The sequence below is a fragment of the Phyllobates terribilis genome, unplaced genomic scaffold (genome assembly GCF_046119375.1).
Source record: "Phyllobates terribilis strain yellow unplaced genomic scaffold, ASM4611937v1 Scaffold_4__5_contigs__length_816908805, whole genome shotgun sequence".
NCBI classification, from domain to species: domain Eukaryota; kingdom Metazoa; phylum Chordata; class Amphibia; order Anura; family Dendrobatidae; genus Phyllobates; species Phyllobates terribilis.
The window spans coordinates 400,190,980-400,208,857 of record NW_027362764.1 but is presented as its reverse complement, the minus strand read 5'-3'; the positions used below and the strand labels follow the sequence as shown (position 1 = coordinate 400,208,857).

General features: G+C 44.7%; 1 protein-coding gene across 1 annotated transcript in view; it reads left to right on the top strand.

Annotated features, from left to right (window-relative positions):
- Positions 1 to 17,878, top strand: part of LOC141264352 (polypeptide N-acetylgalactosaminyltransferase 12-like) — a 96,303-nt gene that overhangs the window by 10,718 nt on the left and 67,707 nt on the right. The window contains exons 2-4 of the mRNA XM_073676636.1: positions 4,535 to 4,704; positions 5,105 to 5,294; positions 12,727 to 12,912. Of these exons, the coding sequence (XP_073532737.1) occupies positions 4,535 to 4,704; positions 5,105 to 5,294; positions 12,727 to 12,912 (546 nt within the window). The remainder of the gene's footprint in view (positions 1 to 4,534; positions 4,705 to 5,104; positions 5,295 to 12,726; positions 12,913 to 17,878) is intronic.

The window sequence follows — 17,878 nt, the reverse complement described above, 5'->3', positions numbered from 1 at the left end:
GAGCCTCCGGGCTTCTTAGGCCAAGGAACGTACAGTCCCCTGCGGACTGGTTATCTGCTGTAGGACGTGGAATCCTCACAGCTCCAGACACCAAAGTCTGGTAAATTTGGTTCTTTATCTGCCAGGACAGGCGTACTTCACCTCTTGTCCCTGGCTTGTGGCTCTCTCACCGCCACACGTCCTCTTAGGGCACAATACAACTGTCCCTCACTGCTCTGGGACACCTCTCAATCCAGAGACAGGTCGTCCAGTTCTCTCTAACCCTGCCCCCAGTTCCAGCTTTTATAGGGGCAGCCTTCTCGCCCGACTGGCCTGTGACAGGAGGTATTGCATGCTAATGTTCCCCTGACCAGAGAACTTCCCCCTTGCTCTCAGACACAGCTTTATTATATTTATGGCATCCAGGCCAGGGTGACACATTCGCACCACACGGCGCAATAACAATCTTCTCTGTCTATTGTGTGTTTGCTGCATTTCTTTTATGCGCTTATTTGATGCGATTTTGGGGCAGATATGAAGCAGAGTTTTTAACGCTTTTTAACAGTACAGAAAAACTTTGATTCTGCGCTTAAAAATGCAGCGGAGTTTTTTTTCTTCATTCGTTCTTTTCATAGGAAGCCTATAGAGAGAAATGCTCCAAAACCGCAGAGTAGTGATGAGCGAGCGTGTATTGTTAACCCTTTCGACGAGCATGCTCTGGTGCTCGCCGAGTATTTTCAGCGTGTTTGGCATCTTCGTTTGAGCCGCAGCGGCTGCATGTGTGTGGCGGCACTAACATAAATGCCGAGCGTGCTTGCCGAAAGGATTAACAATACACGCTCGCTCATCTCACTCTTCAGACGCTTCTATGTGGAGCCTAAAAAATGCAGATACTTCATTAAGTGCAAAATCAAAGCTTTTCTGTCCTATAGAAAGCACCTTAAAAACGCAGCTTCACATCTGCACCAAAACGCATCAAATAAGGGGAAGAAAATTGTTCTTGTGTAGTTTGGTGCGGACGTCTGCAGGACACATAGATGACGTCGCACTGCCCTGGAAGATAAAAGATTCATGGCCTCTCATCCACCCACCAGGTGGCACTGACCTGGATGCTGGACCAGAGACCCAGGAATCCATCTGCTTATCTCTAGTCCCAACTGTCCCGGATACAGTGGACAGTCCTGGATTTGGGTCTACACCCTGCAGTCTCAAGCGTCTGCTGAATTTTAATCACTCCCAGCGCCCCTCTGACAACTCTTCCTGCAGGGGGAAAAGATAATGGTAAATAGGCGTGGATTGGGGTGTGGCCAGGGCCGTGGCAAAAATTTGCCATGGCGCGCTACGCGCACCACATTATTTGTTCCTCTTTTTGTTCTTTGAAAGTTGGGAGGTATGGATTTGATGTGGGGACATGTGATGCTCTATCAGCACTCTGGATGTGATGTGGGGACATGTGATCCTCTATCACCACTGTGGATGTGATGTGGGGACATGTAACGCTCTATCACCACTGTGGATGTGGTGTGCAGATATGTGAAGCTCTATCACCACTGTGGATGTGATGTGGAGACACGTAATGCTCTATCACCACTGTGGATGTGGTGTGGAAACATGTAACGCTCTATCAAAACTGTGGATTTGATGTGGAGACATGTGATGCTCTATCACCACTGTGGACGTGATTCGGAGATGTGACGCTCTATCACCACTGTGAAGAGAAAGAGGGATAGATCATGTGGCGCGCTTAGTGCGCCACGACAAATTTTGGCAACACCCCTGGCCACACCCCAATCCATGCCCATTTACAGTTTTTCTCCCCAGGCAGGAGGACTTGTCAGAGAAGCACTGGTAATGAGGGGCATTCAGCAGACAGGCCCTCATCCCCATTCCTGGTATGCATGACCCCCTCATCCACAATCCTGGTATGCAGGGCCCCCTCATCCACAATCCTGGTATGCAGGGCCTCCTCATCCCCGTTCCTGGTATGCATGGCTCCCTCATCCACATTTCTGGTATGCTTGGCCCCCTCATCCCCATTCCTGGTATGCATGGCCCCCTCATCCCAATTCCTGGTATGCATGGCCCCCTCAGACCCAATCCTGGTATGCATGGCCCCCTCAGACCCAATTCTGGTATGCATGACCCCCTCAGACCCAATCCTGGTATGCATGGCCCCCATCACTGCACACATGAAAAAAATAAACACTTCTACTCACCTTCCTCCCTTCTGCTCGAGCGCTGTGTTCTGTCTGCCAATAGCTCATGTCAGCATCTGAGCAGCGCATGACATCACTGCCATGCACCCTCAGATGCCGAGGTGAGCTGCGGGGATATTCACTCCTCTCCATGCCGGGACTATGGGCGTGGAGAGGAGTGAATAGTCATTCTCCTTAATAGCACACACAGCAGCGGCCTCTTTCCTGCTGTGGCTCAGCGCTCCTCTGTGCCTTCTACTAAAGAGAGGGAATATTCACTCTTCTCCACGCCAATGGGAGTGGAGAAGAGAGAATATTCATTATCTCTAATAGCGGGCGGCTGCCATTGACAGTGTGCACTATTAAGGAGAATGAATATTCACTCCTCTCCACTCCCATAGGCATGGAGAAGAGTGAATATTAGTTTTCTTTAGCAGCGGGCACACATGGTAGCTGCGGCAGCCGGCTACTACCTGTACCCGCTGCTCCACTGCCGCAGCCTGCCCCACCACCCTCCACAGCCGGGAGAACAGCTGAGAAGTGATGGGTCATGGGAATGAGCCCTCAAAGAGGGACAGTCCGGCCAAAAACGGGACTGTTGAGAGCTATGAATGCTCTATCACCACTGTGGATGTGATGTGGAGACATGTGATGCTCTATCACCACTGTCGTGTGGAGTGCAGTGATTGTGCTATTTTCCCTAGATGTGGACACTGCTCTGTTATTTTCAGTACTGGAGTGATGACAGAGGTTAGTGCTAGGGCAGATTACTTGACAGCCAATGAGTGTGCAGTGGATGGGCAGAGGGCGGTGCTGAACACTGATGCTGGGCGGTGCCAACTCTGGCTGGGAGGTTAGATAGTACCGCACAGGGAGTTGTCAAGTTTGGTAGTGCCACAGCTAAACAAAGTGGGTGCAGTGAATGAAGTGAAATTCAGGAGAAGCGAAAGGCAGAAACAAAAAAACTAAATATATAGGGGTGTTGTGTATTACAATACAGCACAGATTAGTTTAAAAAAAATGTTGGGATTTTTTGGTCGGACAACTTCTTTAGGTCCGCATAATGCCTCTAGGGCTGAATTCAGACATCAGTGTATCATAGTCGAAGTAAGGGCCATGATGCACAGACTGGCACTGGGTCTTTTGATCTGAAGTTGACAGCTACATATGCATATATGAGACTGTCAAGATCAGCTCAGGACCATGACCAGCCTGAACTCGGTCCATGCTACGTGGGTATCTGAATTTGGCTTAAAGCACATTTTGAGTTTTATTTAAGAGTATGTAATGTAATGCAGCGGTGTTCAGTGCGGTAAGAGGCAGTGACTCAGCTAAGTACAACTTAAAGGGGTATTCCGATCTCCAAGATCCTATCCCAATGTGTAGTAGGTGTAATAATAATAATGGCAAATATCTATAATTAGAAATGTAGTATAGTATTTTTGATTCGATATGTCTCTTTCCTCATGTGCAGGCATTGCAGGACCTTAGGTATCCATGGTTACATCCACTGACAGTTAGCTAGCTGCTTGTGGTCATAACCATGGATACCTAAGGTCCTGCAGTGCCAGCATATGAGGAAAGAGACATAGCAAATCAAAAATACTATACTACATCTCTAATTGGAGGTATATGCTAATGTTATTATTATTACACCTACTACATATTGGGATAAGATTTTGGAGATCCCTTTAAGTCTTTATTTTGGTACCTCACAACAAAAAGGCAAATGTTATCCTCCGGATCGCAGCTGGATTGTCCAAACAGTCCTTAACACTATGTTGCCATGGGCGACTGCACCACCGTAAGACTCAAGGGTGCGTCAGTGGCTTTGCTTCTACTGGCATGTGTTCAGCCTCACACAGACCGGTACTGCAGAGAGCTCCTGCGCTCAAGCTTGCAAACCAACACACCCAAAGCTCAACTAAAGGTTTAAATGGGTTTCGTGGACATGGGTTACTCCCAAAACCCGGAGTGGAGGGAGAGGTCCATCCCACTATCAATCCTATAGACCTCTCCAAAAATAAAAGCCCATGTCAGGTTTTCTTAAATCAAGTCCACACTTTTATTTTGAACTGCAACCACAGGTGTTTCTATAATCACAATGTGCTCCAGCTGGTTCAATATGCCTCTATGCGCATCCTGGGGGGCACATAACGGCCCTCGCATATGATTCCCCTCACTGTTTCACAGTTAGGATAGTATTTATTGCCCAGTTCTAGTTGAAGGACAGCAGAAGTCACCCTCACTGTCAATGACGCATTTCCATAGCTTTGACAATTCATTATGAAAATTCACAAAGCTGCTTCAATCATCACGAAGTCTAACAACAATCCTCTAAACGTATTTTCCAATTACAGGTGTAGAACTATGAAATACAACTACAGTAAGTTACCCAGAACATCTGTCATCATTGTCTTTTACAATGAAGCATGGTCAATACTTCTACGGACAGTGCACAGTGTCCTGGAAACTACTCCAGACACCCTCCTTGAGGAAATTATTCTTGTTGATGACTACAGTGACAAAGGTAAGTAACAAATTGCTACTGAAATCGAAATTCAGATATAAATTTTTTTACCAAACTTATGATAAAAAGTTATAAAAAAAAGTTGTATTGGCCCTAAATCTGCTGCTCAGTTTTTTAAAAGATGTTAACTCTTTCAAACTGAAATACCTCAAAGGCTTGATCTGTTTGAAAATAACAAAATCATCAATACTTACCCATGCCGCTCCCACGTCACAGCTCCACTCTGGCCTTGACACTGCTGCAGCGGTGAAGTCATATATACAGCATGTAACTGCTGCAGCCAGTCACTGGACAGTGGTCTCGTACCCTCTACTTTAGTGTAACTTCTGAGCTGAGTGATTGGTTTCAGTGGTCACATGATGTAGACAGGTATACCATTGTACTTGCAATGTATTTGTAGAACACCTAAAGGAACCATTGGCAAACCATATTTCTGCACTGAAGAAAGTGCGGCTAATCCGTGCAAAGAAAAGAGAAGGTCTAATACGGGCACGTCTCATTGGAGCATCACAAGCAAATGGAGAAGTTCTGACCTTTCTTGATGGTCACTGTGAATGTCATGATGGATGGTTGGAGCCATTATTGCAAAGGTATGTTAATGCTATGAGTTATCTTCAGATTTTTTTTACATAACAAAGCTATTTTTTAAAAAAAAATAGGGCCCGCATATCTGCAGTATAAAATTAATATGCAAGTGAACAAATACTCTATGTGGCCATTATACAAACATATATGTGGCACCCCAGGGGTCTGGTTTCCACAGTAACGGCAATGTTATGTCTGAGAGCAGGTGGGAGGTCTCTTGGTCAGGAATCCTATGCATGCCACACCTCCTGCCCAGTCCTGGGAGGGGAAGAACTTCCCCTGTATAAACCTGGGGCTGAGGCAGGGTTAGAGAGTTGAGAGGGAGAGTTCAGCCAGGAGGGCTGACAGGGAGCTGTGGCTCCGGCTGGGCCCAGCTCCTGGGCCATGCCAGAAGTAGAGAAGAGAAGCAGCATAGGAAGAAACAACAGGAGCTCTGTGGGAGCAGTGTTACAAAGAGTCAGGGGCTGGCAGCTGCAGAGCTCGCCCTGACTGAGAAGATTTCTTACCGGACCCGGAGTCCGAGGCTGTGGGGACTAACTCCTACCCAGCAGCAGAATCCGTCAGGCAGGGGATTTCAGGTCCTCTGGCCAAGAAACCCGAAGGCACGGTCACACGCATGGGACCAGCACCGCCGTCGTGGAGCGGAAGCTACTAGAAGGCCCCGAGTCACCGGCCATACGGGTGAGCACCACACGGTACACTCAGGGACGTGGGCTACTTATACTCGCTTCTAGCAAGGTAGCCAGAAGAGTATCGTTAGTTTGGGAGGCCTACAACTCCGCCTGGCCAGGGGAGATCCCATCTGCTCAAGGACTGACCAGGCCCCAACCGCTAGCCAGTACTCCGGGAGGGTCTATCTTTGTCACCAGTAAAGACCCTGAACTACACCGCATCGTCTCTGAGTGGTTCCTGCTACCCCCATCATCCACGTCGGCTGCCCTGAGGCCAAACCCCTCCCGTTGGGGGTTATACCATCCACGCTGCACCATCCTTCCACCGGCCTCGGCGGTCTGCCCTGCAGCGGCGGCTCCATAGCTGCATTCAACGGGTGGCGTAGTCGTCCATCATCTACCACTGATACAGCGCCACTTAGTCTGACTCCCTGGGCACGGACCGGATCACCGCCACGAGACTACAACCCTCAAGAGATCCGGCTCCGGGTAAGCTCCCGCGTGCGCAACGCAGCGCGACACAGGCCCAGGGGCGCGTCATATACATACAGTGTGTGTCGGTACACAACGATTAATGAATACATTAATTCCACTATTACATAGTGGGAAAAAAAAATTAAAAACTATCCAGCCACAATGAGGTGTATCTCCTATAGATGTATCAATCAACTGCACTGTGCTGATGCATAGTTTATGCGTGTATATTGACCACAGCCAGGGGCAGACACTGTCAGCTTGGGCCCCCTATGCAAGAAATGTGTCTGGGCCCCCCTCTTTTTATGGCGACAAAGCAACAAATATATATACAGTACAGACCAAAAGTTTGGACACACCTTCTCATTTAAAGATTTTTCTGTATTTTCATGACTATGAAAATTGTACATTCACACTGAAGGCATCAAAACTATGAATTAACACATGTGGAATTATATACTTATCAAAAAAGTGTGAAACAACTGAAAATATGTCTTATATTCTAGGTTCTTCAAAGTAGCCACCTTTTGCTTTGATGACTGCTAAAGTGATAAGTGGCACTGTTCTTCCCATTAACTATAATCTCCGCTGCCCAATAAACATAAATTATTCAGTCTTGTGATTTTTCCCATTTAACTGTAAGGCTATGTGCACACAGAAAATATGCAAGGTTTTACAGTACAAACAAAAGGGAATGAGATACCTTAAAGGGGGTTTCCCACGAATAAAAGTTCATTTTAATCAATAGATCTTGTAATGAGAATAACTTCCACAGTTGGATGTGTTTAAATAAAATGTTCCTGTGCTGAGATAATCTTATAAATGTGCCCCTGCTGTGTGCTGTGTAATGGCTGTGTCTGACCGTGCAGGAACATGATCTGATCATACCACAGCTCCTGGGCAGGGAAGGACACAAAAGAGTATGCAGACAGGACAGGAGGGGATCGCAGCTGATTCTTTCTTTGAAGTAAAACATTGTTTAAGAACAGACAGGGAAATATTTTACCTCACAAAAATAATCAGCTGTGATCCCATGATGTAATATCTGTATACTCTTTTCCTTTCTCCCCTGCCCAGGAGATGTGGTATGATCAGACCATGTTCCTGCACGGTTAGACACTGCCATTCGACAAGGGAACATTTATAAGATTATCTCAGCACAGGAACATTTTATTTAAACACATCCAATTGTATAAGTTATTACTATTCCAAAATCTATTGACTAAAATGAACTTTCATTCGTGGGAAAACCCCTTGAAGTCTCATTCACATGTTGCTTATTTTTTTCTTGCAGATTTGCAGCAGATTAAAATCTGCATAATATCAATCCTTGCAGCATATTTCACCCGTACTAATGAGTGGGGAGAATACGCAACAAAAGTATGTAAAAAATATGGAAAAAAAATGAATTTTACACTGCGTTCTTCCTGCCATTAGGACATGCAGCAGAATTTTCTTCTGCAAATCCTGAACATGTGCACATAGCCTTAGTCTCTGTCCTGTGTGTCCCCCCCCACCATTCATTATAAGTATTTAATAGCATCATAATGAATTGGGAGGTGGGAGAAGACATTATCAGGTACTTAATATCCTCTGCCACCTCCCAATTCATTACAAGTCCCTGACATAATCTTCTCCCACCTTTTAGTCCATTATAAAGTGTCCTATGCACCTTACCCCCTCCTCTCCCACTCCGCAATAAATTTTAAGTCCCTGATACCGTCTTCCTTCATCTTACAATTCATTATGACACTATCAGGGGCTTAGCACCCTCCTCCACCACCTAATTCATTTTACATCCATACCTTATGTCCTCCTCCCCCTGTTCATAAGTCCATTATAAGTCCCCTTACTCCCGTCCAAATCCCCCACCCCCCTCATTGTCCTCTCCCCCACATCCCCCTCATTGTTTTCTCCCCCACCCCCATCCTTTTCCTTTCCCCCACCCCCATCATTGTCCTCTCCTCCACCCCATCATTGTTCTCTCCCCCACATCAATCATTGTCCCCTCCCCCACCCCATCATTGCCCTCTTCCACACACCCCTCATTGTCCTCTCCCCCACATTCATCCTTGTCCTCTCCCTCAAATCCATCACTGTCCTCTCCCCCACACCTATCATTGTCCTCTCCACCACCCTCATCATTGTTCTCCCCACCACACTTCAGTGTCCTCTCCAACACCCCCATCATTGTTCTCCCCCATCACTCCTCAGTGTCCTCTCCCCGGTGTATTGGTTAAAAAAAACCAAAACACTCACCTCTCCGTCCGTTTCCCCACAGCATCGTCGTCTCAGGCAACTTTCTCTCTGAAACAGGCACGCGCTGCATGCTGATGTCATCAAGCCACACAGTACAAACAAAGTGAATGAGATCCCTGAAATCTCATGCACATGTTGCTTATTTTTTCCTTGCAGGTTTGCAGCAGATTAAAATCTACATAATGTAAATTCTTGCAGCGTATTTCACCCGTACTAATGAGTGGGGAAAATACGCAACAAAAGCATGTCAAAAATATGGCAAAAAATGTATTTTATGCAGCGTTCTTCCTGCCAACACATTAGGACATGCAGCAGAATTTTCTTCTGCAAATCCTGAACGTGTGCACATACAGTTGTTCTCAAAAGTTTTCATACCCTGACAGAATTTTTCCTTTCTTGGCATTGTTTCAGAGAATATGAATACTAACAAAAAACTTTTTCTCCACTCATGGTTATTGGTTGGGTGAAGCCATTTATTGTCAAACTACTGTGTTTTCTCTTTTTAAATCTTAATGATAACCAAAACCATCCAAATGACCCTGATCAAAAGTTCACATATCCTGGTGATTTTGGCCTGATAACATGCACAGAATTTGACACAAATGGGTTTGAATGGCTACTAAAGGTAACATCCTCACCTGTGACCTGTTTGCTTGTAATTGTGTGTGTGTGTGCGCAAAAGCTGAGCGAGTTTCAGGGATCCAGACAGACTCGAGCATCTTTCATCCAGCCACTGACGTTTCTGGATTGTGAGTCTTGGGGAAAGCAAAAGAATTGTCAATGGATCTACAGGAAAAAATAGTTGAGCTGTATAACACAGGAAAGGGATACAAAAAAATATCCAAGGAATTGATAATGCCAGTCAGCAGCGTTCAAACTGTGATTAAGAAATGGAAAATAAGGGGCTCTGTTAAAACCAAACCACGGTCAGGTAGACCAACAAAAATTTCGGCCACAACTGCCAGGAAAATTGTTCGGGATGCAAAGAAAAACCCACAAATAACATGAACTGAAATTCAGGACTCTCTGAAAACTAGCAGTGTGGCTGTTTCAAGATGCACAATAAGGAGGCACTTGAAGAAAAATGGGCTGCATGGTTGAGTCGCCAGAAGAAAGCCATTACTGCGCAAATGGCACAAAGTATCTCTCTTACAATACACCAAACAGCACAGAGACAAGCCTCAAAACTTCTGTAACAAGGTAATTTGGTGTGATGAGACCAAAATTTAACTTTTTGGCCACAACCATAAACGTTACATTTGGAGAGAGGTCAACAAGGCCTATGATGAAAGGAACACCATTTCTACAGTAAAGCACGGAGGTGGATCGCTGATGATTTGGGGATGTGTTAGCTACAAAGGCACAGGAAACTTGGCAGAAGTTGAAGGAAAGATGAATGCAGCACGTTATCAGCAAATACTGGAGGCAAATTTGTACTCATCAGCCCGGAAACTGTGCATGGGACATACTTGGATGTTCCAACATGACAACGATCCAAAACACAAGGCCAAGTCGACCTGTCATTGGCTACAGCAGAACAAAGTGAAGGTTCTGGAGTGACCATCTCCGTCTCCTGAACTCAATATCATTGAGCCACTCTGGGGAGATCTCAAGCGCGCAGTTCATGCTAGACAGCCCAGGAATTCACAGGAACTGGAGGCTTTTTGCCAAGAAGAATGGGCAGCTTTACCATCTGAGAAATTAAAGAACCTCATCCACAACTACCACAAAAGACTTCAAGCTGTCATTGATGTTAGAGGGGGCAATACACGGTATTAAGAACTGGGGTATGTGAACTTTTGATCAGGGTCATTTGGATGTTTTTGGTTGGCATTAAGAATTAAAAAGAGAAAACACAGTAGTTTGACAATAAATGGCTTCACCCAACCAATAGCCATGAGTTGAGAAAAAGTTTTTTTGTTATCATTCATATTCTCTGAAACAAGGCCAAGAAAGGAAAAATTCTGCTGGGGTATGTAAACTTTTGAGCATAACTGTAGCCTTAGTCCCTGTCCTGTTTGTCCCCCCCACCATTCATTATAAGTACTTGATAGCATCATAATGAATTTGGGGGTGGGAGAAGACATTATCAGGTACTTAATATCCTCCGCCACATCCCAATTCATTACAAGTCCCTGACAGCATCTTCTCCCACCTTTTAATTCATTATAAAATGTCCTATGCACCTTACCCCTTACTCTCCTACTTCCCAATAAATTTTAAGTCCCTGATAGTGTCCTCCCCCATCTTATAATTCATTATGACACTATCAGGGGCTTAGCATCCTCCTCCTCCTGTTCATAAGTCCATTATAAGTCCCCCTTACTCCCGTCCCATTGTCCTTTCCCCCACATCCCCTTCATTGTCCCCTCCCCCACCTCCATCCTTTTCCTTTCCCCCACCCTCTCATTGTCATCTCCCCCAACCCCATTTTTGTCCTCCACCCACATCAATCATTGTCCTCTCTCCCACCCCATTATTGCCCTCTCCCACATCCCCCTCATTGTCCTCTCACCCATCTTCATCCTTGTCCTCTCCCCGACATTCATCCTTGTCCTCTCCCCCACATTCATCCTTGTCCTCTCCCCACATCCATCATTGTCCTCTCCACCACCCCACCAATGTTCTCGCCCACCACACCTCAGTGTCATCTCCACCACTCATCATTGTTCTCCCCCACCACATATCATTGCCCTCTCCCCCACTACACCTCAGTGTCCTCTCCACCACCCCCATCATTGTTCTCCCCACACCTCAGTGTCCTCTGCACCACCCCATCATTGCTCTCTCCCACCACACCTCAGTATAATCTCCACCACCCTCATCATTGTTCTCCCCCACCACATATCATTGTCCTCTCCCCCACCCCCATCATTCTTCTCCCCACAACACACCTCAGTGTCCTCTCCACCATCACCATCATTGCTCTCTCCCACCACACCTCAGTATCCTCTCCACCACCACCATCATTGTTCTCCCCCATCACCCCTCAATATCCTCTCCGCAGTGTATTGGTTAAAAAATCCCAAAACCCTCACTTCTCCATCCGTTCCCCCGCAACATCGTCGTCGCCGGCAATTTTCTCTCTGTCACAGGAGCTGCATTCTGACGTCATCAAGCCATGCGCGCCAGAAAAGCGCCAGGGAGGAAGCAGAGAACGGATTCCTGCAACTCCGCTTCCATTTTCTCCTGTAGGCAGAGGAGCTGTAGGGATCGCTCCCTGCCCGCCGCATTGATGAGGGCAATCTAGCCATGTTCCCCCCCCGGAGCCTCGGGCTCCGAGAAACAGGCCAGATTGCTCTTAGTATTAACCGCCCTGCAAGGGTCCCCTCCACCTCCGGAGCCCAGTGCAGCCGCACCGGCGATATGTCTGCCCCTGCGCATAGCGTATTTGTGCACCTGCATATTAATTTAATACTAAAGGTGTGTGGGCCATTTTTATTGTTTTTTTTGGGGGGGGGAGTCTGTATTGGGTGTGTTGTCCTCTCTTGGGTTGTGCACCCTCATTCATCCATCTTTCATGTTGCATAAGTGCATATAACAAATTTTTACTTCTGTTAAAACCTGTTGCCCCAAGAAGCTTATGGAGGACCTGCAAGCTTGTCGTGTCCCTGTATTTCTTATATCATCCCTGAGTGCAGAAATATTGTCACCATGGGTTATTGTATTCACACTGCTAATAGATATCAAAACAACCGCTACACCTTTAAAATCACACAAAGGACACCAACCATTTTACAATCTAAAAATCGAATCCTATCAATGCTATAACTCTAATAACTCTACTGACCACTTCTACTGGTGCTTATATTTAGCTTCAAGAATAGGTTTTTGAGTGCTGTTGATCCAGAAAGGTGTTCATAACATAATACAGATGAAAAAGTTATAGTAGAGTTATCCTGTAGATTTTCTGCTTAGTAACTCATATTGAACTCATAATGTGCTTTGGTTTTATAGATTTAGGAGATAGGATTAATGCCAATCCTATAAGGATTGTGTATGGCTTTATAATTAACTTAATGTTTTTCTGTAGGATTCAAGAAAAGGAAACTGCAGTGGTTTGCCCTGTTATCGATGGAATTGATTGGTATACATTTGAGTATTTGGGCCATGCTGAAGATCCGCAGATTGGAGGTTTTGACTGGCTTCTCCTCTTTACTTGGTTTATAATTCCAAAAAGAGAGCAACAACTCAGACATTCTCCCATTGATGTTATCAGGTCTGACTATTATATAAATGGATATCATACATAGGGTATTTGATGATTTTCAAAATGCAAAATATACACAAAAATAGATTGTGCCATTCAATGCTACAAGGCGTTATGGCTTTTGGAAGAAAAATGCAAACCATGAAAACAAAACTTGGCCACAGAGGCAAGGAGTGAAAGGGGTTTTGTCCAGGTTAGGAATAAAAGTCTGCAGTTACTCTATGTGACTGGAGACTGTTGAATCATGACATCATGCAATGTGCATGCTGTCATGGATCCACAATATTGCCGAGGTATAGATTTCAAGTCCATACCGGTAGGAGAACTTACCAGAGCTAAACGAAACTCTAGTGATGTCGCAGCATTTAACCAAGAAAAACATATCATTAAACATTGCCTTAAGAATAGAGGTTATCCGGATTGGACTTGCATCCCATATAATAAATTCTAAATCTAGGGATGACCTTTTGAGTCAATATCATCCAACACACCAGTCTGAGTCATCTTCAAAACCCATGCTTCTCCTTACATATAGTTCATATTACAAACAAATTTCTAATATTATACATCGCAATATTCATATTCTTAGAAACGATGCCACCATGGATGAGATTCTTAGTGAAGGTATTAGAATTGTTTCCAGACGAGCGCCTGCAATTGGTAATTCATTATCTCCGAGTTGACATAATTTTACAATTCCAAAAACAGCGCCCCAACACTGGTTATCACTGTCAGTTTTTCTTTTAAATGTGGTCAGTCTCATTGTACAACTTGTATACACTCACTCAAAACTGCTGCGTTTTCCTCTTCTGATGGAACCAATACATATGAAATCCAGAATTTCTTAAATTGCAACTCAGATACGGTGGTTTATATCATCGAAAGTAATATGTGCCATCTCAAATATGTTGGCTCCACAATTAGAAAGTTAAAAACTCGTATTAGGGAGCATCTACATGATATAATTCAACCCTGCAATCAAAATATTTCTAATCTCTCTAAACACTTTATTAATGTACATGAACGACAAACCACTCATTGCAAAGTATATGCAATAGAACACATTCCTAAAAACATCAGAGGTGGCAATAGGGAAAAACTTCTACGAGATAGAGAAGCCTATTGGCTTTATGTATTAAAGGGATTGTCCGGTACTTTTTTAAGTTGCCCAATGTATTCAGCATGTGGGCATAAGTATCTCTGTAAATACCTTGTGTTGCAGATAATGCCTGTGAGCGGTGCTATCACTGGCCGCTCACAGGCATCACGTGAACCCCGGCTGCAGCCGGCGCTGACATCCGCTGACGTCACGACAAGTCCAGGCTGCAGCTGAGGGTCCCTCTTCCGCGTACCACCGGTGGCTGCTGGGTTGTGGGCGGGGTTATTCCCCTGCGTCACACCTGGCATCCAATGCGCGCTCTCCCTCTCCCCATTCATTGGGAAACCACGCGGTGGAATAACCCCGCCCACAACCCAGCAGCCACCGCGGGGACCCCAGCGCTGAGACGCCTCACTTGTCGTGACGTCAGCGCGGGGTCACGTGGTGCCTGTGAGCGGCCACCGATAGCTCTGCTCACAGGCATTATCTGCAACACAAGGTAATTACAAATATACTTATGCCCACATGCTGAATACATTGGGCAATTAAAAAAAAAAAGTACCGGACAACTTCTTTAAATACACGTGTTCCTTTAGGGTTAAATTTAAAAAAAGAAATAATGTTCCACTATTAACATCAGTTTCTAGAATTCTATTATATATATTCCGGTTTTGGCGCCATTTATTATCATATCATCCTTTTTTCTTAGCATATATTTTTTTTTAGGGGTTATTTTGTTGATTTTATATCTTGTGTTATTCATCATTGCTACATATTCTATTTGTGTACCTTTTTTCCTGCTGTCATAAATACTACTACTCTTTTAGGCTGAGTTCACACGATGCGTATTTCATGCGTTTCCGCGGCGTTTTTGCAGTTGCGGAAACGCATGAAAAACGCATGGTAGAAGGGAAGCAATGTTCCCCAATGGAAATCCGCATGTGCTGTGCCCATGATGCGGATTTTTCCGCAGCGTTAACGCTGCGGTCAAAAATCCGCAGCATGTCAATTAATTTTGCGGAAACGCGGCGATTTCGCCGCCATTGACTTGCATTAGAACGCGCCAATTCCGCAAGACTGCATTTGTACTTGCGTTATTGGCGCGTTCTAATATGCGGATGGTACCCGGGTGTGGAGGAGAGGAGAGTCTCATCCACACCCAGGTACCATTAAAAAAGCTGTAAAAAAAGAATAAAATAAAAAATAAATGTATTCTTACCATCTGTCGGCCCGCGCAGCGCTCCCGCTTGGTTCCCGGCACTTGCAGTGAGTTGTAGGACCTGCGGTGACGTCAGAGTCATGTGACGGGTCACGTGACGCTGACGTCGGCAGGTCTTTTAATTCAAAGTTGCCGGCAGCCGGGAACTTTGTAAAGCAGGACAGCGCGGGCCATCAGAGGTAAGTATATACACTCTCTCGGGTCACACTATATAAATCCATGCTGTTTGCATGGATTTATATAGTGTGACCTAGTTGTCTAGCACTTTCCAAGTGATGCTAAAATCGCCTGGAAAGCGCTTGTCAATCTGCATGCGGAAACGCATGTCAATCTGCATGTGGATCCGCATGTATTCTGCAGGAAAAACGCATGCACAATCTGCATGCGTTTTTTCTGCCAGGGAGATGCAGAAATGATGCAGAAATTTTCTGCTTCATTTCTGCATCGTGTGCACATACCCTTATTGCATTTAATTTTGTGTACCATTCTACTGCTGTTACAGACGCAATTATGGATTTAAATGTTTCTCGTAATTGTGCATATTTATGTGCATATATATAACCCTCCCTATCCTTTTCCGTCAGTTCAAACTGAGTCTAAGAACGGGAATACCGTTCAAAACGCATTCAGTTGTTCCTTACCGCACTCCCTTTTTCACCCAGTGCACGCTACAGCTGGTCTACACCACTGTTACATTTTAATGGATCTAATAAAGACTTGGAAGTTTTAACTAAACAAAGCTGGATTTCTCCTTACCTGTTCATAGATTTCTCTCTGTTGGTGCCCACATACTGGGTATGTACACATACTGGGTACTATACCTTGGGTTTATATTGAGGGAGGGGGTGGCCAAATGTTGAATAATGTATATGAGGTTTATCCTCACATAAGAACATATAATTTCTACCATCCTCTTTAGTAAGAAATGAATGCAGAGCTCATTAATATCCACAATTTCTACATTTTCTCTGTATATTCCATAAGCCTAGACTTTCCATTTCCTGTGCTGCATTGTGTGACATGAAGAAATAGAGATTGGACTCCCAGACTTCCATAGTTAGTACATAGTGGGAATGTAGAAGAGAACATACATAAGAGAGCAACAACCATCTTCCACCCAAATGGGCTCTATAATATTATGCTTGGAACATGTGATCGGGTTAAGAATCACAGGGATACTTGAGAATGGTCCAGGGGATTTTTGATGGCAGCCTTGCATTTCACTTACATATGTAGCTTACAGCATCTCTGCCAGTCTATTCATCCATTAATACATTCATTAGTTTATTTAGCAAGCTAATTAATTATACAGATGCCTATGCAGGCTGAGCTGATGTCAAGGTGCAGCGGTAGGCTGGCCATTATCCTCCTGCCTTGGGACCCCATTGATCATCTTACAGCTTCTTGCTATTGCATGTGGCCATCCTGGAAGTCAGCATTGCTGTGGGATCATAGATTACAGATCCAAAGCGGTTCCCTCATTTTCACATTCCTGTCATCCATTTAACTCATTTAACCTCCATGGAGAATTACAACTCTCAGCATGCCCTGACAGCTGTTGATCTTCAAAACCTGCTAAGAGTTGTAACTTCTCCTGATGGAATTATATAAGAAACCTTTTTAAAGGGAACCTTGCAGTTGATTCATGCTGCCCAAACTATGGGCGGTATGAATCAGAGTCTGGCTGCACAATTGCTGACAGGTATGTTTATCTCTGTGTTATTTCAGAGCAAACATAGTTTAAAGATCCATCTAAGAACCATAGGGAGAGACCTGACTAGTCTGACAACACCCCCAGTAGGCATCTCACTGCCCTGCTGCAGGTGATTGACAGGTCTCTCCATACGTACACATGAGTGGGACCTGTCAATTATCCGGACCACTGTGGGCAAAAGGTGGAAGGGGGCGCGGGGAGGTCAGATCTGGACTAGTCTCATCTCTATCTATGATCCCTGGTCGGATCTGTAAATGTTTCAGCATCTGAGAGAAAACCATATCTGGCTCCAATTTCATTGGTGTAAGCCAGAGCAATTCAGAGAATAATACCTGGCTCCAAACATGCAGCCAGGCTCTGATTCATGCTGCAGAGGTTTGGGCAACATGACACACCTGACAAAGTCCCTTTAAGTAAATAACGGTGTTCACTGCTCTCTGGTTGCCCTCTACAAAGAGGGTGGTTTAAATTGTTAATCTGCTCCCTTTTATACACCCCTGACAGCTGGGTAATAGAAACGCTAATTTCTATGCAAATGTAAAACATTTATCCATTATGTAACTCTAGTAAAAAATGCACAGTTTAAGAAAAAGATATGTTTTACTTTGGATATACAGTAGTGCATTTTATGTAATAGTAAGGTACATTTTAAGAAGAAACAAGGGGCTGATTCAACAAGCAGTTTATGCCAGTATTCTGGTGCAAAACTGATTGAATTGTTGCAAAATTTTTGCAAAACTCATGGTTACATAAAAATGTTGCAACGTTTGGCATTTTTATGCCATTCCAAGACAAATTTTTAAAACGCTTGTAAAGCCAGTTGTGAGCGGGCGTTGTTGAGTGGTGTAAATTCTGACATAAATATACTCCACTCGGGACTGGAGCATATTTCTTACTGGGGCACACAACAGCTGAAAATGCTCCAATTTCATTAAGAGGCGCA